This window comes from Lissotriton helveticus, assembly GCF_964261635.1.
Source record: "Lissotriton helveticus chromosome 1_1 unlocalized genomic scaffold, aLisHel1.1 SUPER_1_unloc_31, whole genome shotgun sequence".
NCBI lineage: Eukaryota > Metazoa > Chordata > Amphibia > Caudata > Salamandridae > Lissotriton > Lissotriton helveticus.
In genome coordinates, this window is record NW_027611672.1 from 190,440 (window position 1) to 210,156 (window position 19,717).

The window sequence follows — 19,717 nt, forward strand, 5'->3', positions numbered from 1 at the left end:
GTACTGTGCATTTTCTAATGTTCTCAGTTACTGCCATTACATCAGTGCAAAAAGGTACTTCTCAGTTTAATAATTAAATATCAGACTAACACCTTATTACTGTATTGCTAAGAACCTATACAAATAGATTTGAGAAAAACTTCAGTCACAAAATAAGTTGCTGCCGGAGAGGCTATAACCAAAAGACTATTATCTGCTAGAAACATTTTGACAGGTGTTACAGGGCTGCTTCTAGACATATTTTGCTCAATTCAAGTGTAAAACACACAATTTCTTTTAGAGATAAATACTGAACATTATCTAAACAAGCCCGACTCTAAAATCGGGTTCATTCTTACCGTGGCATATAAGGAAGAGAAAATTAAATGTAACTCAAGGAATACACCTTATAAAAACACGGGCTGTGAGAACAAATTCAGTGTTCAAACCCACCTTAATCAAAGCAAAATAACCCAAGTTGGAGAAAAAAGTTACCTGTGCCAAGAAAGATTCAGCCATAAATCTCATCTCACTGAATTTGAGAGAATGCACACTGGGAAAAACCTCTCTCAGTGCAAAGTATGCCAAAAAAGTTTCAGGCGTAAATCTTATCTCACTGAGCATATGAGAATCCACACTGGGGGAAAAAACTCTCCGTGCAAAGTATGCCAAAAAAGTTTCAGGCGTAAATCTTATCTCACTGAGCATATGAGAATCCACACTGGGGAAAAACCTTATCAGTGCTCTGAATGCCAGAAAAGGTTTCGTAACAAACCGAGTCTATATCAACATGCATTAACCCACTCTGCAGAAAACCCTTACCAGTGCGTTGAATGCCAAAAAAGTTTCAGCCGTAAATCTTATTTCACTGACCATATGAGAATCCACTCTGGGGAAAAACCTTATCAGTGCTCTGAATGCCAGAAAAGGTTTTGTAACAAACAAAATCTTTCTCGACATGTATTAACCCACTCTGTGGAAAAACCTTACCAGTGCTCGGAATGCCAGAAATATTTCAGTGACAAAAGAGGACTCACTCTACATACAAGGACCCACACTGGAGAAAAACCGTATCAGTGCACGGATTGCCAGAAATGTTTCAATGACAAAAACATGCTCACTCGGCATAGAAGAACCCACACTGGGGATAAACCTTATCAGTGCACGGATTGCCAGAAATGTTTCATTGACAAAAACAGTTTCACTCGGCATAGAAGAACACACACTGGGGAAAAACCTTTTCAGTGCGCTGAATGCCAGAAATGTTTCAGTTGCAAAAGCAGACTCACTGAACATACAAGAATCCACACTGGGGAAAACCCTTATCAGTGCTCTGAATGCCCACAACATTTCAAACTTAAATCACTTCTAACTGCACATTTGAGATTCCACACTGGGGAAAAACCTTATCAGTGCTCTGAATGCCAAGAAAGGTTTTGTAACAAGCAAAGACTTTCTCAACATGCAATGACCCATTCTGTGGAACAACCTTATCAGTGCTCTGAATGCCAAAAAGGTTTCAGTGTAAAAAGTACTCTCACACGGCACATAAGAATCCACACTGGGGAAAACCGTTATCAGTGCACTGAATGCCACAAATGTTTCAGTCAAAAAGACCGCCTCACTCGGCATACAAGAACCCACACTGGGGAAAAACCTTATCAGTGCTCTGAGTGCCAGGAATGTTTCAATGAAAAAAGACATCTCACGCTGCATATAAAAACCCACACTGGGGAAAAACCTTATCAGTGCCCTGAATGCCAGAAATGTTTCAGTGACAAAAGAAGTCTTTCTCGACATACAATAGCCCACACTGGGGAAAAACCTTATCCATGCTCTGAATGTCAGAAATGTTTCATAAACAAACACAGTCTCACTCAGCATATAAGAACCCACACTGGGGAAAAACCTTATCAGTGCTCTGAATGCCCAAAAGATTTCAAACTTAAATCACTTCTAAATGCACATGTGAGATTCCACACTGGGGAAAAACCTTATCAGTGCTCTGAATGCCCAAAAGATTTCAAAGTTAAATCACTTCTAACGGCACATGTGCGATTCCACACTGGGGAAAAACCTTATCAGTGCTCTGAATGCCAGAGATGTTTCAGTGACAAAATGAGACTCACTAAACATACAAGGATTCACACTTGGGTAAAACGTTATCAGTGCACTGAATGCGACAAATGTTTCAGTGAAAAAAGCAGTCTCACTCAGCATATAAGAACCCACACTGGGGAAAAACCTTATCAGTGCTCTGAATGCCACAAAGGTTTCAGTCAAAAAAACAGTCTCATTCATCATATAAGAACCCACACTGGAGAAAAACCTTATCAGTGCTCTGAATGCCAGATATGTTTCATTAAAAAAAGAAGTCTCACTCAGCATAAAAGAACCCACACTGGGGAAAAACCTTATCAGTGCTCTGAATGCCACAAATGTTTCATTGGAAAAAACAGTCTCGCTCATCATATAAGAACCCACACTGGGGAAAAACCTTTTCAGTGCTCTGAATGCCAGAAATGTTTCAGTGAAAAACGCAGTCTCACTTACCATATAAGAATCCACACTGGGGAAAAACCTTATCAGTGCTCCGAATGCCAAAAATGTTTCAGACAAAAATCTCATCTCACTGAACATGTGGGAATCCATACTGGTGAAAAAAATTATCAGTGATCTAAATGTCAGAAAAGATTCAGGGGTAGAGATGGTTACAAGCGCCAAACACACCATCAAAATAATCAGTTCTCCGAATGCCAGAAAAGCATACATTTTAAACTCAATCTCACTCTACATGAGCAGACGCACACAGGGGTAAAACATTACCAATGCTGTGAATGCCAGAAATTCCTATTTGATAGGCACAGCCTCACTAACCATAAGCGACTCCATACTGATGGAAAACCTTGAGGCCGATTCCGATCCTGGAAAAACGCTGTACAAATCGTGGTATGGAGCGTTTTCCCCATACAACTCGTACTTGTAAGGAGGCCCCTACAACCTAGGAAGTACGATCCGTACAAATAGACGCACTCCATACAAATTGTAAAAAAAACATACAACTCGTATATACAAGCGATTCCGATTCGGATTGCTCTGTACGCGGCGTTCCCATGTATTCCCGGCAGCAGTTTACAACCCGGCAAGTACGATTCGTACAAACGGCACTCCGTACGGCTAATTTTTTTACAAGAGCCAAAAAGTGCCGGAAAAACCTTGTACGCCCCGAAAACAGTACGCGACAGACCCCCTCATGTACGCGTCATACACCCCATGAATACAGGGGTACGGTGTGTATGTACGGTACGTACGGATGACACGGAAAGTGGGGTACGGTGCGTACATACGCGATGGAGGGGTACTGGTCGTGTACGCACCGTACAAGCACCGTAACCCAAAATCGCGTATGTACGCACCGTACCCCAAAATCGTGCATGTACGCACCGTACCCCAAAATCACGTATGTACCCCCAAATCGCGTATGTACCCACCGTACCCCAAAATCCCGTTAGTACGCACCGTACCCCAAAATTGCGTATGTACGTACCGTACCCCAAAATCGCGTATGTACCCCAAAATCGTATATGTTCGCACTGTACCCCAAAATCACGTATGTACGCACCGTACCCCAAAATCGCGTGTACCCCAAAATCGCATCTGTATGCACCATACCCCAAAATCGAGTATGTACGCACCGTACCCCAAAATCGTGTATGTACCCTAAAATCGTGTATGTACGCACCGTACCCCAAAATCACGTATGTACGCACCGTACCCCAAAATCGCATATGTACGCACCATACCCCAAAATCGCATACGTACGGTGCGTACATGCGCGATGTTCGGGTACGCACCATACACACGCCTCTTATGTGGGGGGACCGCTGTACGCCTCATACCCCTATACGACCCGTACCCCGGTATGAGTCATACCCCCAGATTGAGTCATACCAGGGTACGAGGCGTATATGGGTTGGCTTCGTTGCCCGGTACGAGTCATTCCCCGTATACAGGCCATTATCCATACAAATCGTATGCTGACAACCCGGTACGAATCGTACTTGACGGGTTGGACAGCCTTTTTACAAATTGTATGGTCTTTTTTACAAGTCCGTGTAGTACAACTGTTCCCTATCCGATTTGTAAGGATCGGGCCGATCTGTATGTATTTTTCCCGGACAAATGGTACTACACGGGTTGGAAGGGACTTTTACAATTTGTATGGAAAAAAATACAAATCCTATTTGTATGGAAAATAAAAATCCAGGATCAGAATCGGCCCCCTTATGAGTGCTCTGAATGCCAGAAAAGCTGCAGAGAAAAACGCTATCTCACCATGAGAAAATTGACACTGGAGAAAATCCTTATGCCATAAAAGCTTGAATCTGAAATACAGAGTTATGCTTCATGAGAGATCCCACTCTGGGGTAAAACCTTATGAGTGCTCGAAATGCAAGCAAAGTATTGGTTACAAATTACTTCTCACTTGACATGAGCGAACTCACACGGGGGAATAAAAGCCTTATGTGTTTTCTGAATGTCAGATAAGGTTTAGTCTTGAATACAATGTCACTTCACATGAGAGAATTCACACTGGACTAAAGCCTTATACAGGAGGGGAAAGCCAGAAACGTTTTACTCAGAAAGGAGATCTCACTAAACATGAGAAATACATCCACATGAGGTAAAAAGTAAGGCGTATCTTGAGTTGCAGAAAAGCTTCTAACAATCTGACTTTACATGAGAGAGCACATATTGTAGTTGCAATAGGATTCATCAAGAAACTCTTGCAGGATAATTTAGGCTGCCCGCATGCAACCTCCAAAGAAATTTCAGGCCTGGAAATATTTTTAATTGCAACAGAATTCACAATTTGAGTATCTGAAAGTTACAAAACTCTCAAGGTCTTTACTTTAGACAAAGTAGTGTTAGTGGTTGCAAAAATCAACTGATTGCCAAACAAATCACAATAATAATGTCTTAAATTTTACTCCACCCAAAAGGTTTCTACTCACCCTTGTTTCTTAACATATGACTGATATCTATATTTTCACGATAAGATTAAGCCTATGCAGAGTTCCTCAATGAGGAACTCTGCAAAGTGATAAAAAAACTCTGCCGGTGTACGCGGAGTTCAGCGAGCAGCGGAGTGGGTAAGAGTCATGCAGTTTGTGGTGATTTTGATCTCCTGGTGTTTGTCCCGCCCTGTAAAAATAATCGCGAATGGCACCATGTGCAGCGCAAGAGGTAGCAGCTGCTTCTACTCGAGCAGCAGCTTTGTCAATGTGAAGGAAGGTTTCTCAACGCGAGTGGTTGTGACCTGCCACGACCACTCGCATTGAAAAATCCAACCACCCGCTTTGAGAAATAGCCCCAGGAGGTTGATTTTGCTCGCCAACTAGACCATGGCGGGCGCGAGCAAGTTAAAATCTCATCAGGATGTGGATTTTCCCCGATCCGGCACATGACGTTGAAGAGCTCGAGCGTAGTAAAAACCTCGTTAGGCTCCATGGACCGGAGTTTTTAGGAACTATGCGAGCTCCGCGGAAAACTCCGCGAGCAGAGTTCACCACCCAGAATGAGATAATATACGACACCATGAAAACATAACAAACCATTTACTTGCCTTCGGTAACGCTCTTTCTGGTGGATACTCCTTTACCTGCAGATTCCTCACCTTGTGAATATCCCCCACACGCCAGACTGGGTCCTCCAACTTTAAAGCAAAGTAGGAGACAACATCCAACTCAGTGTCGACATCATTCTGCTCCAGAAGTGACAAGCAGAGACTCCTATAAGCACTTTCCATTCGCTCTGTGAACAACTACAGAGGTCTATGATTTCATTATCTCACAGGTCTGTATCACATATGCAGGCCCTGGGCAGATATTAATTCACCATTTTTATCATGATTAGAATTCAGATGAAGTCTTTTCATTTCCAAAATTCTAATTGTATTCTCAGCAGCAAGGGTATATATAAATCGTTGAGTGATGACTGCACAGTGCTCAAGATGAAAGTGATATGATGATAAAACAGTCCGATCCACATTTTGTACACAAAAACAGGGCTGTAAATACTTTTGTACAATACAAGTTAAGCAAAGGCGATTCTTAGAAGACATAATATATATGAAATAGTCCCTGTATAGTCAATGTTTCGACCCTTCCAGTTAATTACCGTAGTCTCATCAGGACGGTAGATCGGCGCCTCTCCAATTTGCCCATACAATGGTAGGGTAGGGGTCAGTTTGGGTGGGGGTGGCAGGATCTGTCTTTTTTCCAGATCCTTGGAAAAAGGCATCGATTTTGCCGCTTCTAAAGACTCCCCCCCCCCCCTTGATCCCTCAGATGTAAAGTACTACAGATCCAAATTGGTCTTTTCTCTTCCCGATGAAATATTAGAAAAGGCCATGAATCAGGAGATCACCGCCTTCTTCAAAAATACGGACTGTATGGATCCTGTTCAACATGGTTTTAGACCCTACTACTGTACAGAGTCAACCATATCGGCAGTGACTGAAGAGATCAGATCCATTATGGATAGAGGAGATTAAACGGCCTTGATCCTATTGGATCTTTCAGCCACATTTGATACAGTTAACCATTTCTATTTGGTAAGCCGTTTAGTAAGTATAAGCATCAAAGAAACTGCTCTCAAACTGACCAGGTTGTTTTTGTCAAACAGAGAGCAATTGGTACCTTTGGAAGATTTTACCTCTGCCCCATTTTCACTTCCTTGTGGGGTCTCGGGGATCTTCAATAAGTCTGACTTAGTCTAACGCCTACAGCACTCCATTAATTGAACTAGTTCGATCCTGTTGGTTCTCTGCATTCTTTTATGCCAATGATACCCAAATAGTGGTATTGGTTACTGCAGAACCTGAAAAAGTGGCAAAAGATTTTAGAACAAGTATGACTAGCATTGCTAATTGGATGCAGAAGACTTTCTTAAAATTGGATACAGAAAAAACAGAGTTAGTGCTATTTGGTAAGTATTCCTCCATCTGGAGCTCCTTTTGGTGGCCACACATTCTCGAGCCCCTTCCACTCCCAGTCCAGAAGGCTAGAAATTTGGGTAGTCGTCTTTGACTCAATCCTCACTTTTATTGACCACTCCAATCAGGTAACCTCTTCCTGTTTCCTTATGTTAAAACATTCAAAGAAAATCTTGCCCTTCCTTCCCATGGAGCTTAGGAAAAGTGTTATCCTGGCTGTTGTCGTATCTAAAAGGGAAAATTTTATTGAACTTTATATGGACTCCCAGTTGTCTTCTTAATAAGTTGCAAACCGTCCAAAATGTGGCAGCAAGAGTGCTAAAGAACCTCCCCAGATTCTGCTCAGCCTTTGAAGCCATTTAAGACCTCCATCGGCTGCCCATTACTAGGCAGATATGTGTACCCAGAATAAAAAGTGTCCATTGGGGAGGAAGACGTTTCTCCTACTCCACCTCCAGATGGTGGAACTCTATCCAATCACTTGAGGTCAGCCTCAACTATTGGAGTTCAGGAAGGAACTTAAGACTTTTCTTTTCAGCCCATAGGTTAATGCTCTCATCTAACTGCTAGGCAAATGTTTAGGTATTTTATATTCCGTACTGTCAGGTTTTCAAATGACAATAGAGCCAGGATGCCTTTTTGGTAATCGTGCGCTTGATTTAAAATTTATTTAAAATTGTTGATCTCCAAAAAGGCCTAAATCAATAAATTGAATTGAAATTCAAGTTTATCATTGTAATCCTATTTTTGGAAAAGATGTGATTTTTAACTCCATGAGGCGGTTCCTTTCCAGAAATCATTCAGGATGTAATCATGAGTCAAATAATGCTGAGGAGTAGGGCTCCCCCGATTGAGGTATGGAAAAGGGGCTTGGACCAATATATGGGACTGGAACGTCCAGTGTTTGAGGCCCGCGGCTGCCCCAGAAAGCACTATAAAATTTTGAAGCGGTGGGCGGAATACAGGGGGCTGTGGCTGCAGCCGCCGCCGCGGCAAGATGCAACTAAAGACCAATTGTTCTGAGAGGATGAGAGTGTAATACCGATATTGTATAGACTGATTAGCTTAGTTCCAGGTGACCATCGTGACCAGGGCTAGGGTGGGTTGGGGGGGTGGGGATAGTTCAAAGTTAATGCCTTATCCTGCTTATTGTACTGGTTGCTATATTTTGCTTTTTGATTACATGCTCACAGCTCCTCCGGTGTTCGGAGTACTGTGGATGTCTCGGAATCGTATTTCAAATGTCAATAAAAATTTGGTTCTGAAAAAAAAAATAATGCTGAGGAGGTTAAAATATTCAAATTGAATTCTAATTACACATGAAATGTTCATTGTTCAATATATTTCTCTTAGTATTTTAATGTGAGGACTTTATTGCTTAAGGAAAATAATTAGTATTTGTTTTTCTATATGTAGGAAGCATTACATTAATGAAACCACTGTATCCCACCTTCTTTCTTTCCTTTCCTGCTCTTTATGAACGTTTCTATTGTTGAGCTTTAAAGATTGCCCGAAATTAAGAATTGTGCTCTACATAACTTTGCTGTGTTACAGTATGTTTATTTTTTATGTACAACTTTTGTCTCTTATGTGTATGGCAACTGATGTTTTGTTTTGCTTTAATAATCAGCTTATGTTTATTAGGTTTTATTATTCAATAAAATGTTTCAAACACAACAAATGGTAGTTGATATGTATTTACAACTGCAGCATTTTTATTGTATGGGCAGTTTCAAAGGGGCCAAAAATATGGTCTGCGGGTTGACAGAGGACCACATTGGCATCAGCAGGGAGAGGTTTGGGCAGGTGATTGGGGGTAAATGTAAAGTTGGAATTAGGGGTAACAACGCATGTACATTGTGTGGACTCTGACTCCTGGAGCTATTGTGAGGGATATCATGCTACCCTGTAAATGATTTCCCTAGTGATTATTATCACGGTGAAGATCCCTCAGAAATAAAATGATGTTACTGTCAATGCCAATGGAGGACATCAACTGCCACAGCTTGGACCTATTGACCCAGTCGAATGCTGAGGACAGGTCCATGAAGGCGAGGTATATGGGGCTGGAACGAGCCACAGTGTATTTGTTCAGAACCATGTACAGGTTTAAACGCTGTTCCACAGTGGAACGACCTGGGCGAAAGCCGTATTGGATATCGGATAAAACGTTGTTTTCCTCAACCCATGATACAATGGGCTTATAACAATAGGTACTGTCCCGTTATCCCTTTTTTAATACCGGGACTATAATCGATAAAGCCCAAGAATCTGTGCGGCCAACCTGGACTGCAGTATTGATAACAGCTGTGAGGACAAGCACCCAGGTTTTTAAGTGGGCGATGTAGAGATCTGGTGGGATCCCATCTGGAGCGGGGGCCTTGTTTTTAGACAGACCCAGAATACCGGCACTCACCTCTTGCGTGGTGAAAATAAGTTCCGACTTGCCTTCCACCCTTTCCTGCCCCTCAGTTGGCGGGGTTTCCGACTGGAAGATACCCTTGAAATGATGTACCCAATCGTCCTCTGTGATTTGGGCATCCAGTAAATTAGCATTATTTGCAGATAGAAATGGGCTGTTAATAATGCCCCAGAACTTTGAACTATTATGCAGTTTATAAGCATTCACTAAATCGTTCTAGGCCTCCTCCTTCAGGGCTGACTTGCGAGTTTCTAGAGCAGCCTTATATGCTCTTCGTAGGCCTTTGACCGCCACCCAGTCTCAGGGCTTAACACCCAAGGCCTGTCTCAGGTTCCTGGAAGCCTGGGAGCACGCCGAATCAAACCATTGTGGACCTGGTTGCTAACAGCCACTACCCAGGTCCCGTAGTAACTTCCTTATGACAGTAGACATGGATCCAAATGCACCCATGATGTCCGGAACACTTGCCTCATTGTCGAGACAGGTGGCAAACTCGCTGCAACACTGAGTTAAAAAATGACTCGTGGAGTAGCTCTGGGACAATACACTCCCACGTTACGCTTCTTCCCGCTCCCACTGCTTTAAGGGGAACACCAGCCCCCCCACCCACCTTGGTATGTCCGAGTGTTCGGGTCCCACCTGTTAAGACACAAATGGGGTTGTGGTTACTACATTCACTCGCCTGCACAGAAAAATCAGTAACCAGAGAGTAAAAGGGGGTAAATGAAGTGTGGCTCACTGGTTAGAGGAGTCAGACCCTGATACAGAGGTCAGACCCGGTACCAGGGTTCAATTCCTGACGCGGCAGGGTCTTGAGCTCAAAATGTCCACGGACTCGATAATTCTCGCCTCGGTCCGTACTCGAATCATGGGTTCACACTCTGCAACTCTTGGCAATAGCTTGCTTAATCTCCACTACGGCCTCACCGCGATGGGATGCCTGGTCTCTCCTTGGGGATGCCCAGTAGGGGTTATCTCGCAGGGAAAACCAGGACGGGTTCCCAAAGCAAGCGCTAAGAGACCTGTCGGTGATTTGGCGCTATATAAATCAAAATTAACATAACATAACATAACATAACAGATACAAAGGTGAGATCAATAAAGGTCTCACCCTCTCCCAATAAAGGTGGGAGTAATGTCTGTTTTCACCGGAGGCAGCTTATTTATTACAGATGTTAGATCAAATTCAAGCAAGATGAAGTTAAGCTCAACACCCTTGGGAGTATGTTCCATGTGTAAGCCTGCTTGTCGTGCACAGCCCATAGCTTCCACTCCTCCTTGCATGAGGTCCCTACACATGAGTGTTAAAATCCCCTGTTAAAAAAATTTAGTGATAACTCTGACCTTTCAAGATGCTATGCTGAAGTACAGACCCCAGCAGAGTTATATAGCCCTCATCCGGGTGTGTCTCTCCAGCGTTGAAGAAGTTACCAGAGCAGCTTGCTCCATCCACTGGGCAACATCACATGTAAATTGAGAGAGACATACAATGAGGTATTGTAAGAAACTGGATCGGTATACTGCACAAAGTGAGGTACAGTGTGTAAAGAGTCCAAGGGTCTCCAGAGGTCGGCAGAGGTTAAAGTTAGATAGAACCTTACTCTCTAAAGTGGTAGCTTGGTCGAGCAGTAAGGTAGTATCAGAGGACAGTGTTAAGCATTTGATATACACACTCAGTCAGCAAATGTATTCACACACTCAAGAACTGAACTCTAGGCCAATTGTTTTTGTATAAAAACATATACTGTTGTTTTATTTCTAGAACTAAGCAAGCCTGGCACAGGTAAGCATAAAAATACTTAGCAGTAATAATTTACTTGTATGAACACAGTTCAAGTAGGCAGTAGAAATTTTACTTTGTTTGATTTACAGGGGCGCAGTGGTATGCAACACTTAGCAAATACAGTACATTGAAATTAATAGGCTTTTTCAGTAAATTGCAGGTAAGTTACTTTTTACGTTACTTTTCTAACTCAGTGCTGTATACCTTGATTCAGCACTGGTACATTTCCTAGAAACAGGTAAGTAATTACGTTTTGGTTATTCGCATGATTTCTAAAGAATATTTTCGGTTTTCAAAAGTCCACACTTGGAAACTTTTTGGAGCAGGTAAGGTAAGGTAAAGAAAAGTTTATTATTTGTACATGGTTAATTAAAACCTTTACAAAATTGTAAAAACACCAATATATACATTTTAAAAGATGTGTGTACTTAGGCATATCAAGTTAAATTAGATTAAAAAAGAAGAATTAATTGAGATCAGTTTGTGCTTATCCTCGGAGGTGTGTAATTTTGTCAAGCACTGTTTAGTCTTTTCTTTGTCGAATCAAAGAACCTCACGACCTGGCAATTCAATTTAGTGTTATTGGTGTTAAAACACAGTTTGACTGTCTGCCTGCAGGACCGAACGGCATGTAGTTTAAAGAATGGTTGTAAAAAGTTATACCTCAGGTCCTTTAGTCTAGGACAGATGCAGATTACATGGACAATGTCCTCCTTGGCGGTTTTACACAGGCGACACTGCTGTGAAGAGTTATTTCTTTCCCATGGTGGGAGGTGGGGGAGTATGGGGATCACCCCTAGGCAAAGCTTGTCTTCGATCACAGAGACAATACGCGCCGATTTTTTGGGCGATTTTCTTTAAGGACAAAAGGTCTATTGATGTTTCCCAGATGTCGGTCAGGCCAAGAACTTGAAGTGATTCAAATAGGTAGTCTCTGGGCGAGGATTTGCGGTGCCGAAGTAGCTCTTCCCATACGTTGGAGCTTAAGGAGCCCGTCTCTGCTATGCGGATCTTGTGCCAGCTGGCTATGCTCACACTCCGCCTTTCTAGGGTTTGTTTGAGGATGCCAAACTCTAGTCGAATTTGGGCTGGAGAGACGTATTTTGGAATATTGAAAAAAGCCCTGTATGTGTTGGCTATGACTGTGTCCAGTAATGCGGCATCCTTCCCGTGGAGTGATTCACTGCTGTATGTGAGAGTAGGCTGTGGTTTTGCACGCAAGATTTCAAGGAGAGGTTTAAAGGTGAGATTAGGTAGTTTGGCCTTTAATGGTTTTAATGGCAGGTAGATCGCCGTTGCCTTGCCTCGTTAGATGTCAAGTTGTGCCCTAGACGTGTTTTTGGAGTCCAGGATAACTCCCAGATATTTATAAGAGGTCACCCGATCAAGCTGCTCTCCATTCAGATGCCAACAGAGATTCTTTTTTTCCTGTAATTCACGGCCATGACCTTTGATTTACTGAAGTTAATTTGGAGGGAGTTTTTTACTGAAAAAGTGTGTGTTACGTTCAGGAGGTGCTGGAGGCCCATTGGTGTCCGACTTATCAGCACCAGGTCGTCCGCAAACAGGAGGTCAGAGAGGACGATTTTCCCCAATTTGGGTGCGTGGTTAGGGCATTTGTCGAGGACCCCAGGTAGGTCAGCTAGAAAAAGATAAAAAAGTAGTGGTGCTAATACGCACCCCTGTTTTAGCCCTTTTGTTGTCCTGATGGCGTTAGAAAGGTGCGTGCCTGCCCCAAGTTTTATTTTGATCCAGGTTTTTGAATGGAGCATTATTAGCGCATCTAGGAGGCGTTTCGGTATTCCCCAGTGGTCCGGTTTCTGCCATAGTTTGTTGCGGTCCACATGGTCGAATGCAGCGGTATAGTCGATAAACGAGAGGTATAAAGATGACTTGATCTCTTTTGCTGCTCCCATCAGCAAGGACAATGCCATGATGTTGGTTGTGATCCCTTGGCCTTTGGAGAAACCCGTTTGATTAATTGGGATAATTGAGTTTTCGGATACCCATAATGACTCCAGCGAAGTATTTAGCCTCCAAGTCTAGTAGGGCAATGAGCCGGTAGCTGCTGGGATGCTTCTTGCTACCGCGTTTGTAAATCGGGCTGATGACTGAACCCGTGCCAAGACTCTGGGAGAGTCTGAGTGTGTTCAATATTATTAAATATTGGCGCCAACGATTCACTCCAGAACTCCACGTCTGTTTTATACAATATCGGTGGTATGCCATTCGGCCCTGGTGCCCCAGAGGGTCGCCCTCTCGATATTTTTCGTTTGATGTCTACTGGCAGGATTTTGTACGATGGACCAAGCTCGATAGCCTTTGCAGGGCCTTCATCCGTATTGGATTTAGAAAATATTATTGAGCTAGTGGCTCCGTGGGCACACTTTCCCTTGATTTCTATGCCCGTGCGGTTCGAATTTCCTTTCGCTTTTGACCCTATTGCTTTTGGACAAGAATTGTATATAGCGATGTCCTCCATGGTGTCGTCATTATTAAAATGTGTCGATAGGTAATTTGTCCATACCTCCTCTGAGATATTTGAGTTTTGACCTAAGTGATCAGGGTTCTGTAGTCTTTGATCATTAGCCAAAACTTGGAGCTGTTTTTCTGTTTACCTTCATAGAGGGGTTTTACCCACAGGTCTTCATTTCTTAGTTTCTGCCTTTCCCATTTCAACCGTTTGAGTTGGCTTTTTGCTGCCCGTAGATCACTTTGTAGGCACTGTTTTGTCAGATCCTTCCGCAATTGCCTCAGTTTTTGATTTATTAGTCGTTTTTGTATTTTCATTGTTGAAGTTAGTTTATTCGAATTTCCCTTCCCTCGACGTGGGCTTTTAGGCATAATTTCTTCCATTTTCTCTCTGATGGCATGAATAAAGTTTTGCCAAACATTTGACACCTTGATTGAGGAGCTAGCAATTTCATTGAAGAGGGTTTTCGCTTTGCAGCTTACGGAGTCAATATTGCCGGCGTTGCACCGTAGCCGCTTTAAGTTGGAGCTGACTTCTGTGTCAGGGCCTATAAATGGTGCTGTTACCAGTTGACAGTTGGATCTTAATTTGGCTTCTAGAGGTAGGTGGTCACTGAGGTCGCTCGTCCCTATTCTAAAGGTTGTTACCCAGAAAAACATGTTTAAAGATATAAACATGTAATCAAAATGAGTAGATTGTTTGTTGGAGTGGAAGGTAGCTACTGGTGGATCATCCTCAGCGTATCGACCATTTAAGGCCCTTAAATTAAGTTGTTCCAAAGATTGTAGTAAGTTTTTTGAGTGCTTTGTTGATTTCTGGTTTTTTGTTGGGCCTTATGTTGGTACGCCGCATGCTGCATTCAAATCTTGGATGAGGTCATTGTCTTCGTTAATGAGGTGCATATTAAAGTCACCGGCCAAGATGAATGAGTCGAACTCCCTTGCTTCCATTATTTTTTCCAGCGTTTTTGCCAAGTCTTCCACCGCTTTTTGTTTCTGCTTGGGGTGGATGTATGTGTTAATTACGATTACTCCCTTGACCTGCTTTTTTAACCGGAACAGGATATATACCACCTTTATAGCACTTGGGGGAGTTATGTGGAAATCTATTATCTCAAATTCGCCTATTGTAGGTATTGAGGCGAAGAACAGTAAGCCTCCGGACCATCGCCCAAAGATGGCATTTTTGTTTGCCGGAATGCAGCACGAAGTAAACCCTTGGAGCTCGAATGCTTTCTCTTCCCAAGTTTCTTGGAGCAATAGAAGGTCGAATGCACTCAGGTATTGAAGAAACTCAGGGTCGTTGCTTTTACTAGCTAAGCCATTGATGTTCCAGGAGCAGATTCTGAGTTCCCTGGGCTTGCCTGGATGGGTGGTGAATTCTTACCTTTTTTATCAATTGTCGACAGTCGTTGTAATGAATGTACGTTGTATTGATTTCCAGTCATGGATGGTTTTTGGTGAAAAATAGCTACCTTGAGTTTGTTTTTGCCCAGGCCGAGGACTTTTTGTGTCTAGAGGTAGCAACTTCGGCGAACTGCTCCTTGCTCCCATGAGTATGGAGTTAGTGATTTTTTTAACCGAGGGTCTTGCCAATGGTAAGAGAGGTGTCGGATAGCGTGGTCGCTGTTCGAAGCTCAGTTCAATCCCCCATTGCTGGAATGTTGCTCCTTCTTCCATAATTTTGTGTGCTATTTCTTGTGAGTGCCATGTTGCTTTTGTTATGTCTGGGCGATAGGGCTCAGTATTTGGCTGAAACGTTATTAGCCTAAGGTCGTTTGAGCTGATGGTTGCTAGGTTGGTCACTGAACGTAGGAGTCTTAGTATATTACTCCTATTTAGTATGTCATCCCTACCTCGAGATGTATATTCAGGGATTAATAAAATTGATGTTGGGCTATTCACATGCTCTGGTGTTGGTGAGTTGGTTTGAGGTCTCTCGTAGCCCTGTTGAGTTGGTTGAGGAGAGTGACTTGGGCGTGCCATATCCAGATAATTTGGTTGTTCATTTTGATCGCGGTCAATCCTTGATCCCCAGGTTTTGGTGTTTAACTTGCGTACAGATTGCTGACTTGGCTCCGCATTGTTAGCCATGGCGTTTTCATCTCTTTCTGTTGTTGGAACACTTTCGGTTGGAGTTGGTTCAGCATTAGAATTGTTATGTACTATTTGAGTTGGTTTGAATTGTAAGAGTTTCTGTTTGAGTTTTTTTGTTTTTTTGGTACGGGTTTCTTAGTGACGCTAGCTGTCAGTTTTACGCGATGTGGTGGGACTCTGGTGAAGTATTTTCAGCGACCTTGCACGTGGGAGGCAATTGTTCTTTGTAATTTGGTGACCTGCCATAGGTGGCTGGTAAAGGAGAAGATTTTGATTGTATTTCAATTGTGTTTAATCTTGCGTCCGTTAGTAATCGATTTCTGCCTTTCCTTTTTTTCTTTCTGCGGAGCCTATTAGAGGCCTGTTTCTCTGCTGGCGATAGTTCAAGTATAGTCTCAGAAGTGGTCATTAGCTCTGTTTCCGTAGGTCTGGATGATGGTGTTTGGACTGAGGGCAGGGCAGTTGCTGAGCTCTGGTCAGCCCGCTGCTCCGTCGCTAGGCCTGCTGACGCCACTGGGAGCTCTAGAAGTAGATCCGAGGTTTGCGGGATCCTTGTTTGTTGAACTGCCGATTTTAGGTCGGATATCAAATCGCCTAACATAGATGGTAAGAATGATAGTTTATCTAAGATTGGATCACAGGGTAGTAATTGTGATGGAGCTAGTTGAGCAGCAGAAACAGCGTCTTGACCCCTCCTTATCAGACCGTTCAGTTCCGAAATTTTTCAGTCGATTCCTGAGATGGAATCGGCCATTGTCTGCAGAACTGAAAGCTGCAGATCCATTTTATGAGACTGAAATTCCAAGGCTGTGGCCGAGTGTTGCAGGGTGTTCAAGATTGTTAGCCATATAGACTTGGAGGCAGGCTTCCCTGGGTTACTACTCCTCTTTAATGATGGAGATGCGTCGATGGATGGTTTCCCTCCCGATGGTTTGAGGGTATAAGTAGAAACTAGTTCCTCCCACTCCAGTGCTGCTATGTAAGACATGTCATTATTTATGGAGTTATTGATTGATTGAGAATCATTGTATGGTATTAATTTACGGCGTTGGGATGGATTTGGCGTTGCTAACTTGTTGCTTGAGGTTTAATTGAAGTGACTTGATTTCGGACAAGTATGTGTTTAAGAATGGAAGAGATTGAGTGCCACTTCCTTGCTCTTAAATTACTGTAAATGGTTTTGGTCGTGGGTCTCTAGTTCCCTTCGTTGAATTGAATGAACTGCTAAGTAGTTGAGAAGAAGATATGTCTTCTCTTCCCTCCTCGTTGTGGATCAGTACCGTGACTTTCACTGATGCGTCCTGATTTCCTATGGGGGGCGAGCTGAACTTCCCAGGATGAGCCTCGCCCTGATCCATTGAGTGTGCATCAGTTACTGTCTCTAAAGGCTCAGCTTTCTTTGATATACTCCATTCAGTGATGGAAATTTTTCTAGTGGACGCCATTTCTGAATTATTGTAATTAGTGGGGTCTAGGTCTGCTATGTGAGTGTCCGCTGCCGTTCTTCTAAAAGCAGGAGGAACTGCTGTTGGTGCGACAGTCTCAATTCTGGGTGAGTGGGGGACATCGGTTAGTCGGGAGTCGACTATTTGATCACTAGAAGTCCGGCTACAGTCGAATTTGCTTTGTAAGAAAGATGTGTGGAGTCCACTTATGTTTCCTATCTTGGAATAAATTGCTGTCCCAGGATCTCTTAGGAACGAGAACTTAGTGTAAATCTTTGGTTGGTAGGAACATGTCCTTTTCTTAGCTGGCATTCCATCAATGATTACTGGATTATCTGAAACCGTTGGTGCTGGCTTTGATGCTGAAGGTAATGAGGTTTGTGTAGATCTCTGCGATTGCTGAAGGGCTGTAACTAGACAAGGGGATGCAGCAGAGGTCTTGGTTTGAGCGTTTTTGTTTGTTAATTGAATTGAGGTTGAATTTTGGTTTACTGTTAGTATTGGCATTTCCACTAGTGCAAAGGTTGTAGCCTCTTTTATTTTGTTGCAGGCGGAATGGCTGTCTTCCTGCGAATTGTTAGGATGTAGTGTAGATGTTGTGTCCAATTTCCCCAGTTTCCTTTTCCGTGGTTTAGATTTAGGTTTGGGGTTGGATTTTGGTTTTGGTATCTGTCTAATTCTTCCTGATCTAATTTTTCTGCTTTTTCCTGCTTTCTCCCTCCCCTCTTCCCTTCTTTTTTTGGTTTGTTGTGTCCTTGTTGTGTCTTGTTGCTGGCGCTTTGTTAGAGTTAGACAAGCAGGGCAAAGCAAGTCAAATGGGATCAGCTGCGGGGTTCCTGCTTAGGCTTCCCGGTTTTTTCCCAGATGGTGCTCTGACTATTGCGTATTAGTGCCTACTGGAGAATAGTTGGCGCTGATTGCTAGCAGGTAGCTGATGTTGAATTTGATTTGGGGGGTGAGCGCAGAGAGAGTGCAGAGAGGGTACAGTGGAGGGTTCAGTAGAGGCAAGCGGTACTCACGGGGAGGATCGCGGATCAACTCGACCTAGTCAAGCTGTCTTACTGTCCCTCCCCGGGTTCTTATCTCTATCGGCATCCGCGCTCACACTCTCCCACCCTGCATCCCTGTAGCCCTGTGGCGCAACCACCCCCAGGCCCACCTTCCTGTTCCAGCTCCTGGCGCGGTCACATTCACGCAACTCCCACGCCTCGCTAACAGTGGCTGAGAACTAAGTCCGGGAACAGAGATTCTTCTTTCTCCCTGGCACAGAGTGACAAATCACAGACCTGCAGCCCGGCAAGTGAAGGACCGGGGGTGCAGGAGGGGATACCGGGGGATAGATAGACAAGAGCTCACTGGGTGTGCAGAACCAATGGTCTCCTCCTTCTCCTTCTCCTTCTTTTCAGCGAGTAAGAGCTGGTTAAGGGGGTGTACCGGCACTGATACCAGGTAGTATCACAAATCTCACGGGTCCAGGGGCGGGTTGGTGCTCGAGCGGCATGTGGGTGGGTGTTTGAGCTTGTCTCCCAGCTGCCAGCGACCACCAGTTACCCCAGCGGCTCGGCTCCGCTCGGCTCCCCCTCACCACCCGCTCCTCACTCCTCGCTCCTTGCTCCTCGCCCCTTGCTCCGCTCTCCTTCCTGCTCTGCACTCTGCACTCTGACCTGAGAGTAGTGGATCTGCTACTGTGGGGGGGGACACGAATCTCAATGCTCCCAGCCCTCCCCAGGGCTTGAAGCTGATGGCTTAATGGCTGATGGCAACGCTTGATACCCCCTGCGTTGTTCACCGAACACAGCACAGCACAGCTCACCCAGTCCGGTGGTGGTGGTTGCCGATGCGGTGCTGGCTGGGCAGGCACCCCCAAGGACAGCAGGACCAGCCGGGCCCTGCAGGTCCTGCAGTGAGTTTGCAGCTCGCCGGCTCAGGCAGAGTGGGGCGGGGTGGGGCGGGGTGAGGCAAGGTTTGCAGCAGGCTCTCCGTCCGCTCCGCAGACCGCCTCGTAAACCGCAAACCGCAAAACCGCCAAATCAAGCTCAGGGGCCACCAAACCCCCTGTGGTACTGTAGTACACCCCCTCCTCGAGGTCTGTTTGAGGCTGCGGGGGTTTCTGCGGGGGTGCCTGTCATCTCGGTACTCCCCCGTAGTACGACGCTGCAGATGCTGCCGCTCGGATCGCTTCCGTGACACTGCTGCGGTTCTCCGTAGTTCTCTGCTGCTCTCTAGTGGTGCACTGTGATGTGAGGCAGTACATTGAAATTAATGGACTTCTACGATAAATTGCAGGTAAGTTACTTTTCACGTTACTTTTCTAACTCCGTGCTGGATACCTAGATTCAGCACTGGGACATTCCCTAGAAACAGGCAAGTAAACAAGTTTTGGCTATTTGTGCGATTTAAAAAACATATTTTTAGGTTTCAAAACTCCTCACTTAGAAACATTTTGGAGAAAAGGTGTCCATGTTATCCTAGGGAGGGAAAACAGGTTAACAATTCTCAGGTAACTAATCAACTGTGGGAGT

At 44.1% G+C, this 19,717-nt stretch overlaps 1 protein-coding gene across 1 annotated transcript; it reads left to right on the forward strand.

The window, feature by feature from the left end:
* The first annotated feature begins 350 nt into the window (after positions 1-350).
* LOC144805877 (uncharacterized) lies at positions 351-7,806 on the forward strand. Its single transcript, XM_078672363.1, has one exon. It carries the CDS (start codon positions 526-528, stop codon positions 2,653-2,655), a length of 2,130 nt encoding a protein of 709 aa, XP_078528489.1. The 5' UTR covers positions 351-525; the 3' UTR covers positions 2,656-7,806.
* The last annotated feature ends 11,911 nt before the right edge of the window (positions 7,807-19,717 follow it).

What these genes read in the sequence shown, in the direction of transcription:
- LOC144805877 (XM_078672363.1), top strand. Translation starts at nt 526, where the DNA reads ATGCACACTGGGAAAAACCTCTCTCAGTGCAAAGTATGCCAAAAAAGT.